Source organism: Sciurus vulgaris, assembly GCF_902686455.1.
Source record: "Sciurus vulgaris genome assembly, chromosome: 10".
NCBI lineage: Eukaryota > Metazoa > Chordata > Mammalia > Rodentia > Sciuridae > Sciurus > Sciurus vulgaris.
The window spans coordinates 92,504,707-92,526,914 of record NC_136470.1 but is presented as its reverse complement, the minus strand read 5'-3'; the positions used below and the strand labels follow the sequence as shown (position 1 = coordinate 92,526,914).

The 22,208-nt window shown below is 34.8% G+C and overlaps 1 protein-coding gene across 1 annotated transcript in view; it reads right to left on the bottom strand.

The window, feature by feature from the left end:
* CCDC39 (coiled-coil domain 39 molecular ruler complex subunit) overlaps window positions 1-20,903 on the bottom strand; it is a 75,824-nt gene extending 54,921 nt beyond the window's left edge. Inside the window, exons 1-7 of the mRNA XM_079100867.1 lie at window positions 20,698-20,903; window positions 12,487-12,606; window positions 10,753-10,899; window positions 8,075-8,233; window positions 7,195-7,287; window positions 6,975-7,103; window positions 3,490-3,681 (exon numbers count right to left, since the gene is read on the bottom strand). Coding sequence (XP_078956993.1) covers window positions 3,490-3,681; window positions 6,975-7,103; window positions 7,195-7,287; window positions 8,075-8,233; window positions 10,753-10,899; window positions 12,487-12,606; window positions 20,698-20,787 — 930 coding nt within the window. The 5' untranslated portion in view covers window positions 20,788-20,903. The remainder of the gene's footprint in view (window positions 1-3,489; window positions 3,682-6,974; window positions 7,104-7,194; window positions 7,288-8,074; window positions 8,234-10,752; window positions 10,900-12,486; window positions 12,607-20,697) is intronic.
* Window positions 20,904-22,208: the final 1,305 nt, after the last annotated feature.

Below are 22,208 nucleotides of genomic sequence, written 5' to 3'. Positions count from 1 at the left end.
ATCAATAAGTGGGCTAAGAACTAAACAGATATTTCACAGAAGAAATATGAATAGTCAGCAACTATATGAAAAAATGTTTAACAACTCTAGCAATTAGAGAATACAAATCAAAACTGCACTGAGATTCCACCTCACTCCAGTAAGAATGGCAATTATCAAGAATACAAGTAACAATAAATGTGGGCAAGAATATGGGCAAAATGGTTCATCACTCATACATTGCTGGTGGGATTCCAAATTGGTACAACCACTATGGAAAGCAGTATGGAAATTCCTTAGAAAACGTGGAATGCAATCACCATTTGACCCAGTTATCCCACTCCTCATCTTATACCCAAAGGACTTAAAATCAGTATACTACAATGACGCAGACACTTCAATGTTTATAGCAGCTCAATTCACAATAGCCAAAGCTATGGAACCAACCTAGGTACCCTACAACTGATGAATGGATAAAGAAAATGTGATATATATACAAAATGGACTATATTACTCAGCCATAAAGAATGAGATTATGGCATTTGCCAGGAAATGGATGGAACTGGAGACTATCATACTAAGTGAAATAAGCCAGTCCCAAAAAAACAAATGCCAAATGTTCTTTCTGATATGTGGATGTGGACTCACAACAAGGGAGGGAAAGAATGGAAGTTCATTGGACTAGACAAAGGGAATGAAGGGAAGAAAGTGGGCATGGGAATAGGAAAGACAGTAGAATGAATCAAACACATCTTCCCTATCCTTACATATGAATACACCACCAATGTAAATTCACATCACATACAACCACAATAATGGGATCCTAATTGGAACAAGTTATACTTATTCTATGTATGTATAATATGTCAAAATATACCCTATTGTCATGTATATCTAGGAAAAATTTAAAAAATGGATTAAAGAATGGAACCATAAAATTCTGAGAATAAAATATATGGAAAAAGCTCCTTGACATTAGTTTTCACAAAAATTTTTTGGATTTAGTATAAAAAGCACATGCAAAAAAGCTTACACTCAAGATTACTTTTATCAAAAAATAAAAAGTGTTGGTGAGGATGTAGTGGAAAGGAAATCTTTACACACTGGTGGTGGGAATGTAAATTTTTAAAGTTATTATGAAAATAAAGTATAAAGTTTCCTCAAAAAATTAAAAACAGAACTACCATATAATCCAGTAATCCTACTTCTCAATCCCCCAAGTCCATTGTAGCATTATTCACAATAGTCAAAATAGGGAAACAGCCTAAGTATCCATGAACAGATTAATTGATAAAGAAATGTGATGTATGTGATACATACACACAAAAATCCTGGTATTTCCAAAACCAAGGATGAAATGTGAGGGTGCTATGCTAAATTATGCAAGACACAGACAAATACTGCATGATCTCATGTATATATGGAATCTAATAAAGTCGAACTCACATTAGCAGATAACAGAATGGTAGCAGGGGCTAGATATTGGTCAAAGAACATAAATATTTAGTTATAATATAAAGAAGTTCTGGAAATCTAAAGTATAGCACAGTTAATACTAGTATATTATATAAGTGAAATTTTCTAAGAGAGTAGTTCTGAAGTTTCTCACCACACACACCCAAATAAACTGTTATGTGAAGTGACAGGTATGTTAATTAGCATGATCAGGGTAATCATTTCACATTTTATGTACTGAACTGATCAAAACACCACATTTTATACCATAAATATACACAATTTTATTTGTCAATTGTTTGTCTATGAAGCCCCAAAAAAGAGATACATGTATTTTTGAAATAAAAGAAAATTTGTAATCTATTAAACAGAATTAAGAGTAACTATCTCAATGTAAGACAGAGGTTCTAACATCCTAGTGTGTAAAATATTTTTAAAATTAATAATGTATACATGAATGTTCTCAGCAATATTATCCAAAATAACTTTTAAAAGTGGTAATAACCCCAATGAATGGTTAAATGATGGGGTATATTCATTCAATGAAATATTATTCTGCATAAGAAGGAATGAAGTACTTATACATGCTATTATGTGGATGAACCCTGAAAATATAAAGAAACCAGACAAAAAGCTATATGTTATATTCCATTTTATAAAATGTACATGATAAGAAAATCTCTAGAGAAAGAAACTAGATCAGTAGTTGTCAAGGGTCCAGAGAAGGGAGAAAAGGATAACTACTATTGAAGATAGGGTTTCTCTTTGGGGTGACACAAACTTTCTAAAATTAGACAGTAGTGATGGTTTCCCCAACTCCATGAATATACTAAAAACTTTTGAATGGGACACTCACTATAAAAGGATAAATTATTATATGGTAGTTATATCTTGATAAATAAATTATGACTGATTAAAGGAATAAGTGAATCAATCAAATCCTGAGAATTTTTTTTCTTTTTTTTTTTGTGGTGCTGGGGATTGAACCCAGGACCTTGTGCTTGACAGGCAAACACTCTACAAACTGAGCTATATCCCTAGCCCCCCTGTGATCTTTCTTGCAATTGGTTTAAACCGTGAAATTTTTAAGAATGAGCTATCAGCAATGAGTTCTAATTTAAGCAAGAAATTATTTTTATGACCTTATATAATTATTCTCTTTAGACAGAAAAAAATCTTTCCTTCTCCATCAGAGATAAAAATGATAACACCTGACAGAGTAAAATAGTTTACAATATTCCAATTTTCTACCTCAAGAGTGGTAACTTCAGATCATAAGACCTCAACACAGAAATATTATAAAGATCCTCTTTTGCTAACTAAGGAATTGCTCTCCCCATGAATAGTCTAATTGACATGGATGCCTGAGAAGTTTTGTCCTCTAATTCTGTTTAAAGGTACTTTATCACCACATTAGGCTACTACCAGACTAAAATATCATTCCAAATTAGCCTACTACAAGACCAAAATAATATTAGTGAAAAAACTGAACTTAAAGCAGGTATCTCCAGTAGAATTTTAGAGTTAAAATTACACATGGCAATGGAAAGAAACTTCACATTATCACTCATAATTCTGTGTTTATATTCATTTGCCTGTTATCTTGCCATTACAATTTTCCATCTAGATCCTCAGAAACCATTTGTCCCTACAGAACACCATATGTGGCAGGCAGATTGGGCACTGCACAACTCCATAGGGGGAGCCCTCCCAGGTACCTCATCATTCTGGGGCTCAGTGGGAGTATCCTAGGAGTTTCATAAGAGATGCAGCAAGAATAACTAGAAGGTAGTTCTTCAAACCAAGGAAAGACTTAAGGCTAACTTTATAGTAATCTTCATGTTTGCCAACTTCCTTTTACTTCTTTTGATCTTTCCCTTAAATGCATGCCAGTGTTAGACTGACAGTATAATTAATAATGGGTAAGTTGTTTATATTATATTGTATAATTGTTAACTAACAATGAATCATTCAGTCTGATATAAACTTATAAAGGGAGAAGTTGTTTTTCATTACTTATATGAACACACAAACCTGTCTTTTTAGTTGACATACCTCATCCTTCAGCTGACTTCTACTAGTTTCATGCTGTTGATACTCCATTCTGCATTTAAAAGCTTTACGCTCAGCAGCAGAAATTTTTTTTTCATATTCTGCATTATTCCCAATCTCACTTTCCAAAAACTTAATCTTTTCTTTGACCAAATTTTCTTTTTCTCTTGTTTCTTGCTTTACCTTTATTAATGCCTAGGATTGAAACAAATGTGTTCACTTATATTATTTGTTTAATTTAACAAAACTAAAAGAAACTTCATTTTTATTTTTCCATTATTATATCCAGTATTTATTTAAAAACTTAGAACATTTTAAGAGAGACTTTTATATGATTAAAAACAAAATACTAATACATTACACACTAGTATCTATAAACTCATATTGCTAAAAGTCTCTGTAAGAAAAACAGTTGGGCCTTTACATAAGAAGGGTTAACACCTAAAAACATAGTACTGAATACTTTTCACATAGAAACTTGCGTTTTAATGAAATTTTCCAAATATTGTATAGATCAGTATTTTTCATCTTTCAAAAATAACATTTTAGTTGTTTCCACAGGAATCTCTTCACTTGGACCTTTTGCTGGTCTTAAAGATACAATAATAAATGAAATGCATAAAGTGCATACCTGAAATGTGGACAAAATATTATGGGAACAAAGAGTGATGAATTCTACCCCAGAAGAGTCACTAGAAGATATATTCAAGGGGCATCATTTGAGTCAGGCCTATAATGGAGCATGGAGATGCATAAATATTCTAAAGTTGTTAGAGTGCAGAGTGGTGGGGGTGGGAGCAGAAAGGGGATGGGACTAGATTAAGAACAGGTGCAGGGAAACAGATGCAAGGAATGAGGCTGGAAAGGTAGGGCTTAGGTCAAAATTGTGAAAAATCAAATGCCATTTAAAAGAGGGTCAACTTTTAAGCATTGTGGAACAAAGATTTTAAATATGGGTAATGAAAAGATCAGATGAGGTTTTTACAAGTAACTCTGATGACAATAGATTTGATGAATTAAAAGGAAAAATTACCCTGATGGTTTTTCTTTTCAAGTTTTCCCAAATGGGATCCTACCAAATAACCAGTCCTAGGAGACTGGGGGAGGAGATGTGCATTCTGAAATCAGTAAGTTTTTAAATGCATAAGGTTTTTAAATGCACATCATATTGTACATACTTGCATATTAAATGGATGTAGATCTGAAATTTAATGTACATTTAATAAAATGTTTAAATGTGTTTAATGTAGTATTCCTATATATTCTCTATAATAAAAAATTCTATATAATTATAATTATAATTCTATATAATTATTGGGTTCATTCAAACAAAAGACATAGTAAAACTTCCTATGTTTAACTATTTCTAATGATCATTTTAAAGTTACCTGCATTATATTAATTTTTCTAACATTTAGGCAAATGCTTTAAACCTATGTCAACATTTATTTTTCTTAATAGTGCTATTTTTGTTTTCATATGGGTGGTGCTTATAAGTGATATTCCAACATTTCTACCTTGGAATAAAAGCATAGTAGAAAAAAAAAAGCATAGTAGAAAAATATTTTTTCTTTTCTAAATATTGTTTCTTTTGAGAAGCCAATTTCAGAAATTTTTTGGCCGAACTCCTGCCAAGGTGGCACTAAAAAGGCAAGCATCGTTTTGGAGTGAGACAAAGAATACAATTTCAGTTATAGAAGATCAAAATATGCCAGCCAAAGAAAAAAATGCCACTTCAGCTTATTGACTATTTTCAGTTAAAGGCACTTGAAAAACTGCAGATCCCAAGAAGGGTTTACTCTGAACTGTTTTCCTCCCACTGAAAGCAAAAGGCAAAACTCCTATGTGAAAGGTGCCTTTCCTAGAGCAGGTGAAAGATGTTCACATCACCAGAGACCAGGAGTCAAGGCCAAAAGAAATCTGGACAAACAAATCTCGTCAAACTAACTCTTACCATCCTACTTACTTTTCCAAAATTACAATTCTTTATTCAACTTAGTATGTAAGCACTTAGGTCTTGCCACTTCTGTTGAGTCTTTGTATTTCTTGTGTGTGGGCTTTTGTATTTGTAAATAAACTATGTATGCTTTTCTCCTGTTAATCTTTTTTTTTTTTCTTCCCAATCCTAAAAAGAAAACCTAACAGGGTAAAGATAGAAAAACCTAACCTCACCTTCCTTACCCAATTCTAAATGCTGTATCAGTGTGAAACTGCTCTCATTGACTCGCAAGAACTGATTTACACATCTCTACTCAACTCTGTGTTCAGGGGAATCGCGTTGGTATGGAAGTAGTTATACCATAGAAATCAGAAATACTTAAATCAGGAGGTCTTTCGTTTGTTCAACTTGTTTTGTTCTCAAAGAACAATTGTAAAAACATTTAGAAGCATATCACTGCCTAAAGAAACCACCTCTGAGTACCCTCCCTAGTCTCAGACAAGAACCCACTTTGAATATGACCAAGCAGCTACTAGTTGTTCTGCCAAATCAAAGGGTTGAGTCAATTTAACCAGGGAGTGGCTATAGATTGTAGACCTATAATCTTGAATCTGACACATTTAATATACATAGGGGAGACAGACAGGTCTTGATTTTGAAAGTAGAAAGAAGTTAAGAAATAGATAACAATATCTGCACTAAGAATTAAGAGGACCTCATAGTATAATTAATTCTCACTCATTCCTCCTACAGAGACACAACCCATTTACCAATAAAACATTGGTCTCTTACAAAAATTTAAAATACAAAAATCACAAATAAACCATATCCATTTATCAGAATTCCAAACTCCCAGTGGCTTTGGCTGCTGCCGGCCTTTTCTTGGAACAGATTTGGAATGGAATTTAACACATCTTCTCAACCTCCTTCTTTCCTCCTTGATCACTTCTCCTTTCCAACTCATCCTAATCTTCCCACTTTTACTCACCAATACCTTCATTCCTCATTTGTTTCCCAAAAACGTTCTCCTAAATTATCTCTGAAAGTAACAAGTGAGAACAATAGGTCTACATTGCTATTGTGCCATCCTCCTCCAATTCTACAGCATTATTGGGGTGCCCCAACTTCAAAAGTTAAACCTCATGACCCCCTAGATTTCTTACTGAATTTCCCTCATTGTATCTTGGTTATGCACCAAGACTTATTTCCCTACACCTGTAACTTATTGCCAAATTGCATACATGTTAAATCTAAGGCAACACGGACAACCAGGTATAAGTTAGGGCCTTGGTTTTACTGCGATAATATTTGTGACACAATTCAGAAACAGCAGGATTCAGCCTTCACGGATTATAATACTATAAGAAAACAATCTTTGTAAAATCACATTTAGAATTGCATAGAATCAGCTTTGAAGAACACCTACCAAAACTATTGAATCCTGTTGCAAAAATGACTTCCAAATAACACTGTGATTTACATTTAAAATAATGAGTTAAATACAAAGAGACAAATACAGCTGAACTTTAAAAGAGCCAAACTACTTTACCAAGGCACAGTTATCTATGTCTTGATCCCTTCTCTGCATCTGTTCTATTGTGTTCTCCCACTGTTGAATGAGTTCTTGTCTTTCGTCATGAATCTTACGAAAGTCTTGTGCTGCTTTATCCAATTCTAACTGTCAATAGAGAGCAGAGGGCATTTCTGTGAACTTAAGTGCTTTTGTAAACATCACCTTGAAAATAAATAAAAATCTTCATTAGACCAACCTGTGCACTTAGAGTCTCTATGAGTTCATTGTCAAGAACCTTTCTTCTCTGATTACATTCCAAAGTCAGTCTTTCTAATTGCAGGGTCAGGGCCTAAGATGTGGTTTCATGCAAAATATTCATAATTATCATTTTATAACTTAAAAGCTGTTAAGATACTACACCCAACATTAACTATTTTTATACCATATTATGCATTATTTGATATCTAAACCAACTAAAAATAATATACATTTTCCTTATCTTTTAACCCTACAGGGCTAAGCTGTTTACATATAGCTTCATGAAAATTTAATAATTTCTAAAATGACTCAATACTTCTAAAATAGGAAAAAGATTAAATTATAATCAGACATTTGAAATGATATTTAGTCTACCAGAAAATAGCATGTTTTATAATACTAACTTTGTTAGTATTACCAGACGTAAGTGAATTATAAGTGGTTATGATAACAGATAATTAAATAGCAAACTATTCTCGAATCAGCAAAAAATACAATATTCAAACTGTATTTTAAATAAAATAGGTAAAATATCAATAACAAGTTCTACTATAATACTTTCTGTTCTGAAATACTCTCAAGAATCCTCCTAAATCAAAATAGTCTTAACCTGAGGTTCATGGATCCCTAACTGATCAAAGGAGAATCTATAAAACTGTCAAAGATCTGTAAAACTACCAGAAAAATTTTGTGAGTATTTAAGTATAGTCATTTTTTCTACAGAGAAAATATTTGGCTTTATTGGATTCTCAAAGGAGTCCCTGGCCCTGTTTTAAAAATTAGTACATAGAATTATAGGTAGGCAGATAAGAAAGAAGGAAAGAAGGAAGATGACATACTACAAATTCAGAGCCAAACCAACAATTATAATATCTCACCCTAATTTTATTATCATCTTGTTGTGCATATTTCTGAAGAGTGAGGGCATCGCTATCTTTGCGAGCTGATTCTTCTAACCAGGTCTCCAGTGCTTGCTGGTCCCAGTTCATTTGACATTTCAAACCATCCAATTTTTGAGTAGCTTTAAATATGCCATTCTTATTTCCAAGGAATGTGAAAGATAGATTACAAAATGTTATTTATTATACAAATTAAAATAAAACATAACATTGTATACAACAGAACATATTAAGCAGAAATTCTAGCCATGTCTTAGATATTTATAATGTCACATTTAATTACATAACCATCATACTCATATTTAAATTCTTTAGTCATAAAATAGAGAAGAGGTAATTACACAAAGTTGAGAACAGTAGTTGAGCCAGAAGTCTCTTGAAAAGGTTTTTGGAACAGCATGGTATTGATACAAAAACAGATAAGAAGACCAGTGGGACAGAATAGAAGACACAGAGATAAACCCACATAAATATAATTATCTCATACTAGACAAAGGTGCCATAAACATACATTGGAGAAAAATAGCTTCTTCAACAAATGGTGCTGGGAAAACTGGAAATTCCTATGTAGCAAAATGAAATTAAACCCCTATCTTTCATCCTGTCCCAAACTCAACTCAAAGTGGATCAAGAACGTAGGCATTAGACCAGAAACCCTGCTCCTAATAGAAGAAAATGTAGGACCAACGCTACATCATGTCGGTTAAGGATCCAACTTTCTCAACAAGACTACTAAAGCACAAGAAATAAAAAAAAGAATCAATAAATGGAATGGAATCAAACTAAAAAGTTTCTTCACATCAAAGGAAACAATAACATGAAGAGAGAGAGCCCACAGAATAAGAGAAAATCTTTGCCACATGCACCTCTGATAGAGCATTAATCTCCAGGATATACAAAGAACCCAAAACACTTAACGCACAAAAAAACAAATAACCCAATCAATAAATGTGCTAAGGAACTGCACAGACATTTCACAGAAGAAGAAACACAATGGTCAATAAATATATGAAAATTTTTTCAAAATCTCTAGCGATTAGAGAAATGCAAATTAAAATTACACTAAGATTCCATCTTGCTCCAATCAGAATGGCAATTATCAAGATTACAAGTAACAACAAATGTTGGTGAAGATGTGGGGAAAATGGTTCAATCATACATTGCTGATGGGACTGTAAATTGGTGCAATGACTCTGAAAAGTAGTGAGATTTCTCAGAAAACTTGGAATAGAACCACCATTTGACTTAGTTATCCCAATCCTTGGTACATACCCAAAAGACTTAAAAATAAGCACACTACCGTGACTCAACCACATCAATGTTTACAACAGTTCACAATAGCAAAGCTATGGAGTTTTTCAACAGATGCCATTCAACAGATAAATGGATAAAGAAAATGTGATATATATACACAATGGACTCAGCCATAAAGAAGAATGAAATTATGGCATTTGCTGGTAAATGGATGGAACTGGAGACTATCATGCTAAGTAAAATAATCCAATCCCAAAAAACCAAAGGCCAAATGTTCTCTCTGATACGTAGATGCTACACACAATAAGGGGAGCAGAAAGGAAGAATTGAAGTTCATTGGATTAGACAAGGGGGAATGAAAGGAAGGGAGAAGAGATAGGAATAGAAAGACAATAGAATGAATGGGACATAACTTTCCTACGTTCATATATGAATACATAACCAGCAAACTCCACATCATGTACAACCACAAGAATGGGATCCCAATTAGAATAAGTTATACTCCATGTGTGCATAATATGTCAAAGTATACTCTACTGTTATGTATATCTAAAAAGAACAAATTAAAAAAAGAAGTTTTTTTGAAAGCTCCCTCACAGCTACTCATCAGTCATTCCACCAAAACCACTGAAACATATACACAGTCTTAGGTAAAAACCACAAGTTCCTGTCAGCCTCATTTCCAATCATATTTGGAAGTCTCTTATCATATAAGATATAAATATCTGAAGTACCCCTAATGGAAGCAAGAACAGTAAAAAAGATAAAAATATTTAATATTTTAAATTTAGTCATTTAATAAATCTAGAGTCATAAAACAGAATAATATATAAATCTGTGCAAATTAATACATATGTAATGATATTACACATACAAATACATTATAAGATCATAATAAAATTTTTATGTGCATATTTCCATATGTACATGCATCTGTAAAGAAAAGAATCAGAATTTGGAAAGAGCTCCTAACTCAAATAACTATAAGCTAAAGAAAAGAGGATAAAGTAGCTTAATATTAGTCAAAAAGCTGACAAATTAATACAAAAGGTAAAAATTGTAAATGAAATTTAAACCTAAAAGTGATACAGCTGTTAAAAATTTAGTACTTGCATATAAATCATGCCTATTATACTATAATAGGCAACCAGCATGACACTTTGCACAGAGTCTCAATATGTAGTTGGTGAATGAATAATGAAGGAAATGTAATATTCTATCATTATTTCATTCAAATCATAGCTCCATGCCCTTTTGTTATCCAAAAAACAATGTAAGTAAATGCCAGGAAACTAACGAATGCCTTCTTTACACACACACACACACACACACACAATCATTGTTTATTTGATGAGAGAGAAGGTCCAGTAGCACAAATTTTTAAGTAACATTTCGACACATACTTCCTTATCATTTTTTTTTTCTTGTATTGATGCCATCTCATTTTCTAGTCGACGGATTTCATCCTTCACTCGTCCCAATTCTCTTTGTGCAATGGCCTTAAAATGCTCTTCACTTTCAATCTCGTGTTCCCTAGCTTTGTAAAGAGACTACAGAATGATACACAAAATAGAAATACCTTTTAAATGTTAACATTATAAAATATCTACACTAATCCATTAGACAAAAAACAGTTCCCACAAAATGCTTAGATTAAGTACTATTAATTCTACTACTCTGAAACCTATACCACTTTATCCTGTAATTATAATGTACTTGGCAGCTTACTAGTTTCAAGGAAGTTAGTCAATGAACTGGTGGGAGAGAATATTGTCAGTAGCTTTCATATATTATGTTGATCTAGAAAAACCAAAGTTTATAAGGTGAGATTTAAAAACTGTAATTCATTACTTATCTATAAGAAATGCCAATTTAATAATAATTAGAAAATGGAATGTTTATATAGAACTGATCACATATTTTAACAGATAGTTTTAAAATAATTATTTAAACATTGAGAGTTATAAATATTTCCCAGAATATATTAGTATACAATCATACTTTTATATTATTTTATCTAAAGAATATTTCTTAACCACTGATTTTGTAATCCTTCAAAATTAATACTCAAAATTAATTACAGTATTAAAGTTGCTTGTGTTATAGGAAAATTATCATGTTTCTATTTAATCCAAGTTTGTCTATTTAGTCCAAATTTGAAAATAAGAAGATATATCTATAAAGAATCTCTCTCAAATCCCCAACTCATTAGTTTAAAAACTTTCAAAGTTTATTGATTACTACTCAACCATAACAGGATTCAAGAATCTTGAGTATTGTTTTCAAAGGTTAATTGGATAATTTTCTAATGAAATTTGTAAGCCAGGAAAAACTTACCTATAACTTATATAAATTGTTTCTAAAAACACGGTTGTGTTCATTTTTTAAGAGTTTTATACTTTTTCTCAGAAAAAAATGTCAGATTAAAAAAAATAGTTTGGAACAGAAGTTTGTAAACCCTCCAATGCTGAAGTGCAGAGCTTCTGCTTTGCTGGGAATCATCAGGAAATGAGTTTCTGTAGTTAAATACAATGCTCATAAAACAGAAGCCTATTTAATTGCTTCAAGTTTTAATTTTATTTTATTTGTGTATTTCTAAAAATGAATTATGCATTTGGCAGGTACCTTAAAGTCTCCTAAATATAATTTAACTTTTGAATCAAGATTATCACTAAAATTTTATTTCTTGAACTATAAAATACCATGATGCCACAGCAGCCAATAATGTGTAGCTACTGGCCTCCATTCAAAATGACCCCAGTTGGTTATACTGAAAAATGAAAAAAAGAGACAGAAATTCCATTATGTATTTATATTAGCCCAGTTTCTGCCAATAGCCATAATTTCTCACTGCCATCAATGTATTCTTCTCATATTAATCTGCTACTTAATATATTAGTTTGATGATTTCTTCTTTCAAATGAATCAACTTTCATTTAAAAATGAGAGCAATAGTTAATTCCCCAAAGCCTTTTTTCTATATACTTTCAGATTCCAGTTATGTTCACAATAATTTAATTACTCTAAAGTTTCCTATTCTATCTCTCAAATAAAATCACAAATACAAATACACTGTGAATATTTGTTCCATGACTACACATGACATAATTACAACATAAATTTCAATATTACTATACCTGTATAAATGATAATTCTTGTTTAACATCTTTGAAATGAGAAGTCATAGCATTAATTCGATCTTCATAGTCACGTAGTTGATCTTGCAACCTTGATCTTTCATTCTGCAGCTTTGACAACTATAAATAATAAATGTCATGATTAACCAAAGTCCTATTAAGTTTTACCATATTAGACAGGTAGTAAAAAACTCAGTGATAGAGAACGTGTCAGCAGGTGCAAAACGATGAGTTTGATTCCTAGCACCTCCAAAAAATAAAAAAATGATTTTTTTTTAATTTTAAAAACCTTCCTAATTCTTTGGGGCTAAAGATGTAGCTCAGTGGTAAAACAATTGCCTAGCAAGTGAAAGACCCTGGGTTGAATCCCTAGCACTGCATAAATATGTATATATACATACACATATACATACATAAAGTTCTACCATATTTAAGTCCTTAAAATCAAAAGAAAATTAAATCTTTACTTTTGTATCTTAGTTTGGCTTATGATAACAAAAATATCACAGACTGGGTGACTTACACAATAAAAATTTATTCCTCAGAGTTGTTAAGGGTGGAAAGTCCAAGATCAAGGTGCTAGCCAATTTGGTTCCTCCTGAGGACTCTCTTCCTAGTTTGTGGATACATGACTTCTTGCTGTTTCCTCATGTGGCAGAAAGATCATCTCTCTCTTGTCCCTCCTTACACAGGGCACTAATCTCAATGACGAAGGCTCCACTCCCATGATTTAATTACCTCCCAAAGGCCCTACCTCCAAAACAGTGATTTTTAATGCTCCAAGATGTGCAAAAAAATGTAAGAGTACTAATTTCTTTACCTTAAAAAGCAGGGAGTTTACCAGTACTGTCTATGATTGAAAGTTTTTTTTAAAAAATAATAATTAAACTATTTAATTTTTCTTAAGTAGTTCTTCTTACAGAAATTTTTAGCAATCAGTACCTCTTGCAATCAAGCAATACCTAAATTCAAAAATTCTTATTTTTCTTCTCTCAAATTCTAAAATTAATATTTTGTGTTAAAAAGGTACATATAGAGGAGATCCAAGATGGTGGACTAGAGGGTGACTGCATCTCCTGTCGCTCCAGAACTCAAGATTCAAGAAGGGGAGGTATTGAGAGACTCGGACTAAAATAGAACCACGGGGTGAGTCTCTCCCACCAGGTGAAGCTCCACCAGGGTGGCAGGCCCGGACAGTGGGAGGCTTCTCAGAGAAGGGAAGGGCAGCTAGAGTCTTCCCCAAGCAGCCCTGTTCCACCCGGCAGCAGGCCCAGTCCACAGTCAGCTTCTCCAGGCAGGCCCACCCAGTGAGACCTTTTCCGCACAGAGCCAACCCCAAGGCCTGAACCCAACGGCGGACCCCAAACCACAGGCGGCTTATCCAACCAGGGTAGGGCAGCGAGGAGACTATCCCAAGCAGCCCGGCTCCTCTGGCAGCAGGCATGATCCACAGCCAGCTTCTAGGAACAGGCCCAGTGAGAGGATTTTCACAAAGAACCAGCCCCCAGCCCCCGATCCAGTAGCTGGCTAGGGGCAGCTTTCTTCAGAAGCACTGCATTACCAAGTTCCTCCGAGACTTCAGGCTACTGAAGGCTGGGAGGTGATACACTGGAAATCTATAGGGACACTATAAGCCAATAGAGGAAATCTGCAATATCTCAGAGTCCCACTGATATCTGACCAATATGAGAAAACAAGGGAAGAAAATGTCCCAAACAAGCCTAGATACTATATCAATAAAACCCAATGACAGCAGAGCAGAAGAAATGTCAGAAAGGGAGTTCAGAATGTACATAATTAAAACAATCAGGGAAGCAAACGAGGAGATCAAAGAGCAAATGCAGGCATTGAAGGAGGAGATGAAAGAGCAAATGATCGCACCAACCAACAGTTAAAAGAGCAAATACAGGAAGCAAAAGATCATTTCAATAAAGAGTTAGAGATACTGGAAAAAAAAAAAAAAAAAACAGAAATCCTTGAAATGAAGGAAACAATAAACCAAGTTAAAAACTCCATAGAAAGCATAACCAATAGGATAGAACACCTGGAAGACAGAACCTCACATATTGAAGACAAAATATTTAATCTTGAAAACAAAGTTGACCAAACAGAGAAGATGGTAAGAAATCATGAACAGAATCTACAAGAATTATGGGATATCATGAAAAGGCCAAATTTAAGAATTATTGGGATTGAGGAAGACTTAGAGAAACAAATCAAAGGAATGAACAATCTATTCAATGGAATAATATCAGAAAATTTCCAAAATCTGAAGAATGAAATGGAAAACCAGGTACAAGAGGCTTATAGGACTCCAAATATACAAAATTACAACAGACTCACACCAAGGCACTTTATTATGAAAATACCTAACATACAAAATAAAGACAGAATTTTAAAGGCCGTGAGAGAAAAGAATCAAATTACATTCAGGGGGAAACCAAGAAGAATATCAGTAGATTTTTCAATCCAGACCCTAAAAGCTAGAAGGGCCTGGAACAACATTTTTCAAGCCCTGAAAGAAAACGAATGACAACCAAGAATCTTATACCCAGCAAAACTTACTTTCAGATTTGACGACGAAATAAGATCCTTCCATGATAAACAAAAGCTAAAAGAATTTACAAAAAGAAAGCTGGCATTACAGAACATTCTCAGCAAAATATTCCATGAGGAAGAGATGAAAAACAACGATGCAAATCAGCAACGGGAGGAACTAGCCTAAAGGAATAGCCAAATAAAGGAGAAACCAAAACATGTCAAAAAACAAAAATGAGTCAAATGGGAATACAAATCATATCACAATAATAACCCAGAATGTAATGGCCTGAACTCATCGATAAAAAGACATGGACTAGCAGATTGGATTAAAAAGAAAAATCCAACAATATGCTGCCTGCAAGAGACTCTTCTCATAGAAAGAGATACCCACAGACTAAAGGTGAAAGGATGGGAAAAAATATACCATGCACACGGACACAGCAAAAAAGATGGAGAATCCATCCTCATTTCAGATAATGTGGACTTCAAGCCAAAACTAGTCAGAAAGGATAAAGAAGGACATTACATACTGCTTAAGGGAAGCATAAATCAGCAAGACATAACAATCATAAATATCTATGCCCCGAACACTGGCTCATCCATGTACGTCAAACAAATCCTTCTCAATTCCAGAAATCAAATAGACCACAACACAATAATACTAGGCGATTTTAACACACCTCTCTCACCACTGGATAGATCTTCCAAACAAAAATTGAATAAAGAAACCATAGATCTCAATAACACAATCATCAATTTAGCCTTAACAGACATATACAGAATGTACCATTCAACAAAGAGCAAATATACTTTCTTCTAGGCAGCACATGGATCTTTCTCTAAAATAGACCATATTTTATACCACAAAGCTACTGTTAGAAAATACAAGAAGATAGAGATACTACCTTGTACTCTATCAGATCATAATGGATTGAAATTAGAAATAAATGACAGAATAAAAAACAGAAACTTCTCCAATACCTGGAGATTAAATAATACACTATTATATGACGAATGGATAACAAAAGACATCAGGAGGGAAATTAAAAAATTCATAGAAGTAAATGAGAACAAACACACATCATATCAAAACCTCTGGGACATTATGAAAGCAGTACTTAGAGGAAGATTTATTACATGGAAGCATTCAACAAAAGAATAGAAATAAACAACTTAACACTACAGCTCAAAGCCCTAGAAAAAGAAGAGCAGACCAACACCAAAAGTAGTAGAAGACAGGAGATAGTTAAAATCAGAGCCGAAATCAACGAAATCGAAGCAAAAGAAACAATCGGAAATTAACAAAACAAATAGTTGGTTCTTTGAAAAAATACACAAAATTGATAAACCCTTAGCCACAATAACAAAGAGAAAGAGGGAGAAAACTCAAATTACTAAAATTTGGAATGAATAAGGAATTATCACAACAGACACGAGTGAAATACAAAACATAATTAGAAGATATTTTGAAAATCTATACTCCAACAAAACAGAAAACCTTGAAGACATCAGCAAGTTTCTAGAGACGTATGAATTACCTAAACTGAACAAGCAGGACATACACAACTTAAATAAATCAATTTCAAGCAATGAAATAGAAGAGGTCATCAAAAGCCTACCAACAAAGAAAAGTCCGGGACCAGATGGGTTCTCAGCCGAGTTCTACAAAACCTTTAAAGAAGAGCTCAATCCAATACTCCTCAAAGTATTCCATGAAATAGAAGAGGAGGGAACCCTCCCAAACTCGTTCTATGAAGCCTATATCACCCTGATACCAATCCAGACAGAGACACATCGAGGAAAGAAAATTTCAGACCAATATCCTTAATGAACATCGATGCAAAAATTCTCAACAAAATTTTTATCAAATCGCATACAAAAATATATTAAAAAGATACTGCACCACGATCAAGTGGGTTTTATCCCAGGGATGCAAGGTTGGTTCAACATCTGGAAATCAATAAATGTCATTCACCGTATCAATAGACTTAAAGTCAAGAATCACATGATTATTTTGATAGATGCAGAAAAAGCATTCGAAAAAAATACAGCATCCCTTCAAGCTCAAAACACTAGAAAAAATTGGAGTAGTGGGAACATTCCTTAACATTGTAAAGGCCATCTATGCTAAGCCCATGGCCAATATCATTCTAAATGGTGAGAAACTGAAAGCATTCCCCCTAAAAACTGGAACAAGGCAGGGAGGCCCTCTTTCACCACTTCTATTCAACATCGTCCTTGAAATTCTAGCCAGAGCAATTAGACAGACTAAAGAAATTAAAGGGATATGAATAGGAAAAGAAGAACTCAAACTATCCCTGTTCACTGATGACATGATTATATATTTAGAGGAACCCAGAAATTCCACCAGAAAACTTTTAGAACTCATAAGTGAATTCAGTAAAATAGCAGGTATAAGATCAATGCTCATAAATCCAATGCACTTTTATACATAAGTGATGAATGTTCAGAAAGACAAGTTAGGAAAACTACCCCATTCACAATAGCCTCAAAAAAAAAATAAAGTACTTGGGAATCAATCTAACCAAGGAGGTGAAAGACCTCTACAATGAGAACTACAGAATACTAAAGAAATAAATTAAAGAAAACCTTAGAAGATGGAAAGATCTCCCATGTTCTTGGTTAGGCAGAATTAATATTGTCAAAATGGCCATACTACAAAAGGTGCTATACAGATTCAATGCAATTCCAATTAAAATCCCAATGACGTACCTTACGGAAATAGAGCAAGCAATCACAAAATTCATCTGGAAGAATAACTCAGAATAGCTAAAGCAATCCTTAGCAGGGAGAATGAAACAGGGGGTATCACAATACCAAAACTTCAACTATACTACAAAGCAATAGTAACAAAAACGGCATGGTATTGGCACCAAAATAGACAGGTAGATCAATGGTACAGAATAGAGGACACGGACACAAACCCAAATAAATACAATTTTCTCATACTAGACAAAGGGGCCAAAAATATGCAATGGAGAAAAAGATAGCCTCTTCAACAAATAATGCTGGGAAAACTGGAAATCCATACGCAACAGAATGAAATTAAACCTCTATCTCTCACCCTGCACAAAATTCAACTCAAAATGGTCAAGGACCTCGGAATCAGACTAGAGACCCTGCATCTTATAGAAGAAAAAGTAGGTCCAAACTTTCAACTTGTTGGCTTAGGATCAGACTTCCTTAACAGGACTCCCATAGCACAAGAAATAAAAGCAAGAATCAATAACTGGGATAGATTCAAACTAAAAAGCTTTCTCTCAGCAAAGGAAACTATCAGCAATGTGAAAAGAGAACCTACAGAGTGGGAGAAAATCTTTGCCACTCATACTTCAGATAGAGCACTAACTTCCAGAATCTATAAAGAACTCAAAAAACTCTACACCAAGAATACAAATAACCCAATCAACAAATGGACTAAGGAAATGAATAGACACTTCACAGAAGAAGATCTACAAGCAATCAACAGATACATGAAAAAATGTTCAACATCTCTAGTAATAAGAGAAATGCAAATCAAAACTACCCTAAGATTTCATCTCACCCCAATTAGAATGGCGATTATCAAGAACACAAGCAACAATAGGTGTTGGTGAGGATATGGGGAAAAAGGTACACTCATACATTGCTGGTGGGGTTGCAAATTAGTGCAGCCACTCTGGAAAGCAGTGTGGAGATTACTCAGAAAGCTTGGAATGGAACCACCATTTGACCCAGCTATCCCACTCCTTGGCCTATACCCAAAGGACTTAAAATCAGCATACTACAGAGATACAGCCACATCAATGTTCATAGCTGCTCAATTCACAATAGCCAGATTGTCGAACCAACCTAGATGTCCTTCAATTGATGAATGGATAAAGAAACTGTGGTATATATATATACACTGGAATATTACTCCACCATAAAGAATGATAAAATTATGGCATTTGCAGGCAAATGGATGAAACTAGAGAATATCATGCTAAGTGAGGTAAGCCAATCTCAAAAAACCAAAGGACAAATGATCTCGCTGATAAGTGGATGATGACACATAATGGGAGGTGGGAGGGCGGCAAGAATGGAGGAAGGAGGGACTGTATAGAGGGAAAAGAGAGGTGGGAGGGTGGGAGGGTGGGGGGGAGGGAAAAAATAACATAATGAATCAAACAACATTACCCTATGTAAATGTATGATTACACAAATGGTATGCCTTACTCCATGTATAAACAGAGAAACAACATGTATCCCATTTGTTTACAATTAAAAAGGTACATGTAATAGAATTTCATTTTAATACTTATATTTGTTTCTTCTTTCTGTATAGATGTATACCAAATATCTGAAATGTTTATTTAATGTTATGATAGTCACTTCTGCAGTCACCAGTGGGTGCTTCTGGGAAGTGATTTCTTATATTCTTTTTATACCTATATATTTCTATTTGAATATCTTAAACTTATAAGAGTTGCTTTATTAACAACAAAGTTTATTCAGGAGAAATAATTATGAACCTCATTTTTCTTCTTTTCCCTGCTCAGTAATTCTTAAGCAGCTAATAAAAGTAACATGTACATACAATCTTGTCATACAGATATAACAATAACACTTAAAACTAACATTTAACCTACATTATGTCCTTAGAGCCTTATAACAATTCTGTGAGGTAATTATTTTTATTTACCTCTATTTTACAGAAGATGAAACTGGATCAGGGTGGGTAAATAGCACCTGAACCCAGGACTGGATACTTCTTATTTCTTAATACTCAGTGGTAAGATCTCTTACATTTCCTAATGTTGTCTTTCTTAAATATAGGGAAAAATGAAGCAGCCTTCTACGTTAGACATGAATAAATAAGACAGAATACTCTGAAAAGTGTTTTCCATTCTTTGCAAAGGACAGCATTCGGGATTTTCATTTTCATTTTGTAGAAGGAGAGAAAATTCTTGATCTTGTAAAGTTGCATAAGCATCATGTGTATTTCTTAGATTCTCTTCCACACAACAGATCACCAAACTACGGAACTTTAGACTGACTGCTAAATGTTTTTAAAAGTTTGCTGAGACAGTTGCAATTCTTTAAAAACAAGTGCTAAGAACTGTAGTTTATCTCAGTTCGTCCTTACAACATAAAATACTTTGTCATACTGTGACAACCTGATGCCCACTTGAAACTTCTACATTTCATATTTCACATTCTTGTTGGACTGTCCCTCCTGAAAACATCTTGAGTCACTTTAAACATCATAAGCAGAAACTCAAAGAAATGTCAATCAGACGTGTTTTGTTTATTAACATGCGCACACAGCTGTTGCTAGGCAAACCTCGGAGATCCCTCTCTAAGCCCCGCTAAATTTCAAAGATGGAAAAAGCGGGCATGGAAACCAATCTTTCCTTTCCTGCCCAGGAAGCTAGAAATGAATACCTGGAGCAGGAGGGAGGAAAGGAGTAACCATTCGGGTTTTATAATCCCGAGTTATCAATGAGTTTCAGTTAAAATTTTTTAAATGCTTAACAAAAACTGAAAAGGGCAGGCAGGGTGAGGGTGGAGGGAGACGGCATGGGCGAGCGTTAGGCAGAACGGAGGAGATAAGGGGAGGAGAGAGAGAAACGGGCTACGGTAGCACAGACCTCCCTTCCTCCTCCCGGCCCTTCACCGGGTCCTCACCTGATCTTCCAGCGCCTTGTTCTCCTCGTTCGCCACGGGGATGGCAAACCCGTCCTCCCAGTGCAGCTCCGCCAGGAACTCGCTACTCATGGCCAACCGACAGGGAACGCGGCACACGGAGCAGAACAAAACCCTGCCCTGGAGAACCGCCGGTGAGCAGGTCCGGGGTTGCGCCCAAGCTCCGCCGAGGTTGCCACCGGAGCCTTAGCAACGGTCCCGCGCCCTTAGTTACCAAACAGGAAGCGCTCAGGCCCGGGGGCGGAACTTCCTGTTGAGAATTTTCCACTTCCAGCCAGAGATGAATCTCCGTTTCTTGACGGCTGAGGAAAGCTAAAGTTCTCCCCTCCGAACTTTTCAGGGATTTGCAGGCGGCGGCACGACTTTTCCATCTAAAACAAGGCTCCCGGAGGGGGTGAAATCCGTGGCCCCAAGTGCCGGCCTGAGGACCAGGGGGTACCTGAATCGAGCTGCGCTGCACCTTTGCTTGGCAGAGAGGGAGCATACCAAGGAAATAAATCCGGTTTTCTTTCCAAGTGACATTTACTGATTTGTGTAGATTTTTAGATGAAAACAGACCGAGGTGGAGGTATTTCGAAACAGAATTCACTCTCCAGAATCGTTCCGGATGCTCTAATCTTCATATTTCAATTGCCTGAACTTCCCCACAATGCTCATCTGCCCCATTGCAGACGTCCTAACTGACCACACAGGGTGGACCGCACATACCGCAAACTTGCAGCGCAGAGTTTGGAGGTTCCTCCAGCGCCGCTTCTACATTCTTAATTTTCTTTGCATTTTCATTTGCTAACATTTAAAAACACGGAATTTTACATTAAAAAAATCTTCATTTCTTTCTCTGGACGAAAGCTAGATGACAGAACCCATGCTATCAAAAGGCAGTATTCACCTGGAAAGCTTTCCCTTTGAACCAGCAAACTTTTCACCAGATCACTAATTTGAACTACCTGCTTGGCATGGATTGGCGTTTGCACTGTGGTCTCTGTTTAGAATCTCAGGACTTGAAGGGACAAAACAATCAACTAATCTACTTCTTTTGTTTGCTAGATAAATGAACTGAGGCTACCTGAGGTGAAATAATTAAAGTATGTATTGCGAACATGAATTAATTTTGCACATCTTGTGGATTTAGAAATGGTATCTTTACCAGAAACCTTGTGCCTACTCATGTGGGCTCAGGAACTGACTTCCTTAACAAGACTCCTAAAGTGGTGAAAGTAAAATCAAAAATCAATAAATGGGAATTCATCTAACTAAAAACAGGTTCTTCACAGCAAAGGAAACAATCAAGAGTATGAGGAGAGAGCCTACAGAATGGGAGGAAATCTTTGCCACCTACACCTCAGATAGAGCATTAATTTCCAGGATATATAAAGAACTCAAAAAACAACACACACACACACACACACACACACACAAATAACCCAGTTAATAAATGGACAAAAGAACTGAATAGACACTTCCCAAATGAAGACATATGGTCAACAAATATA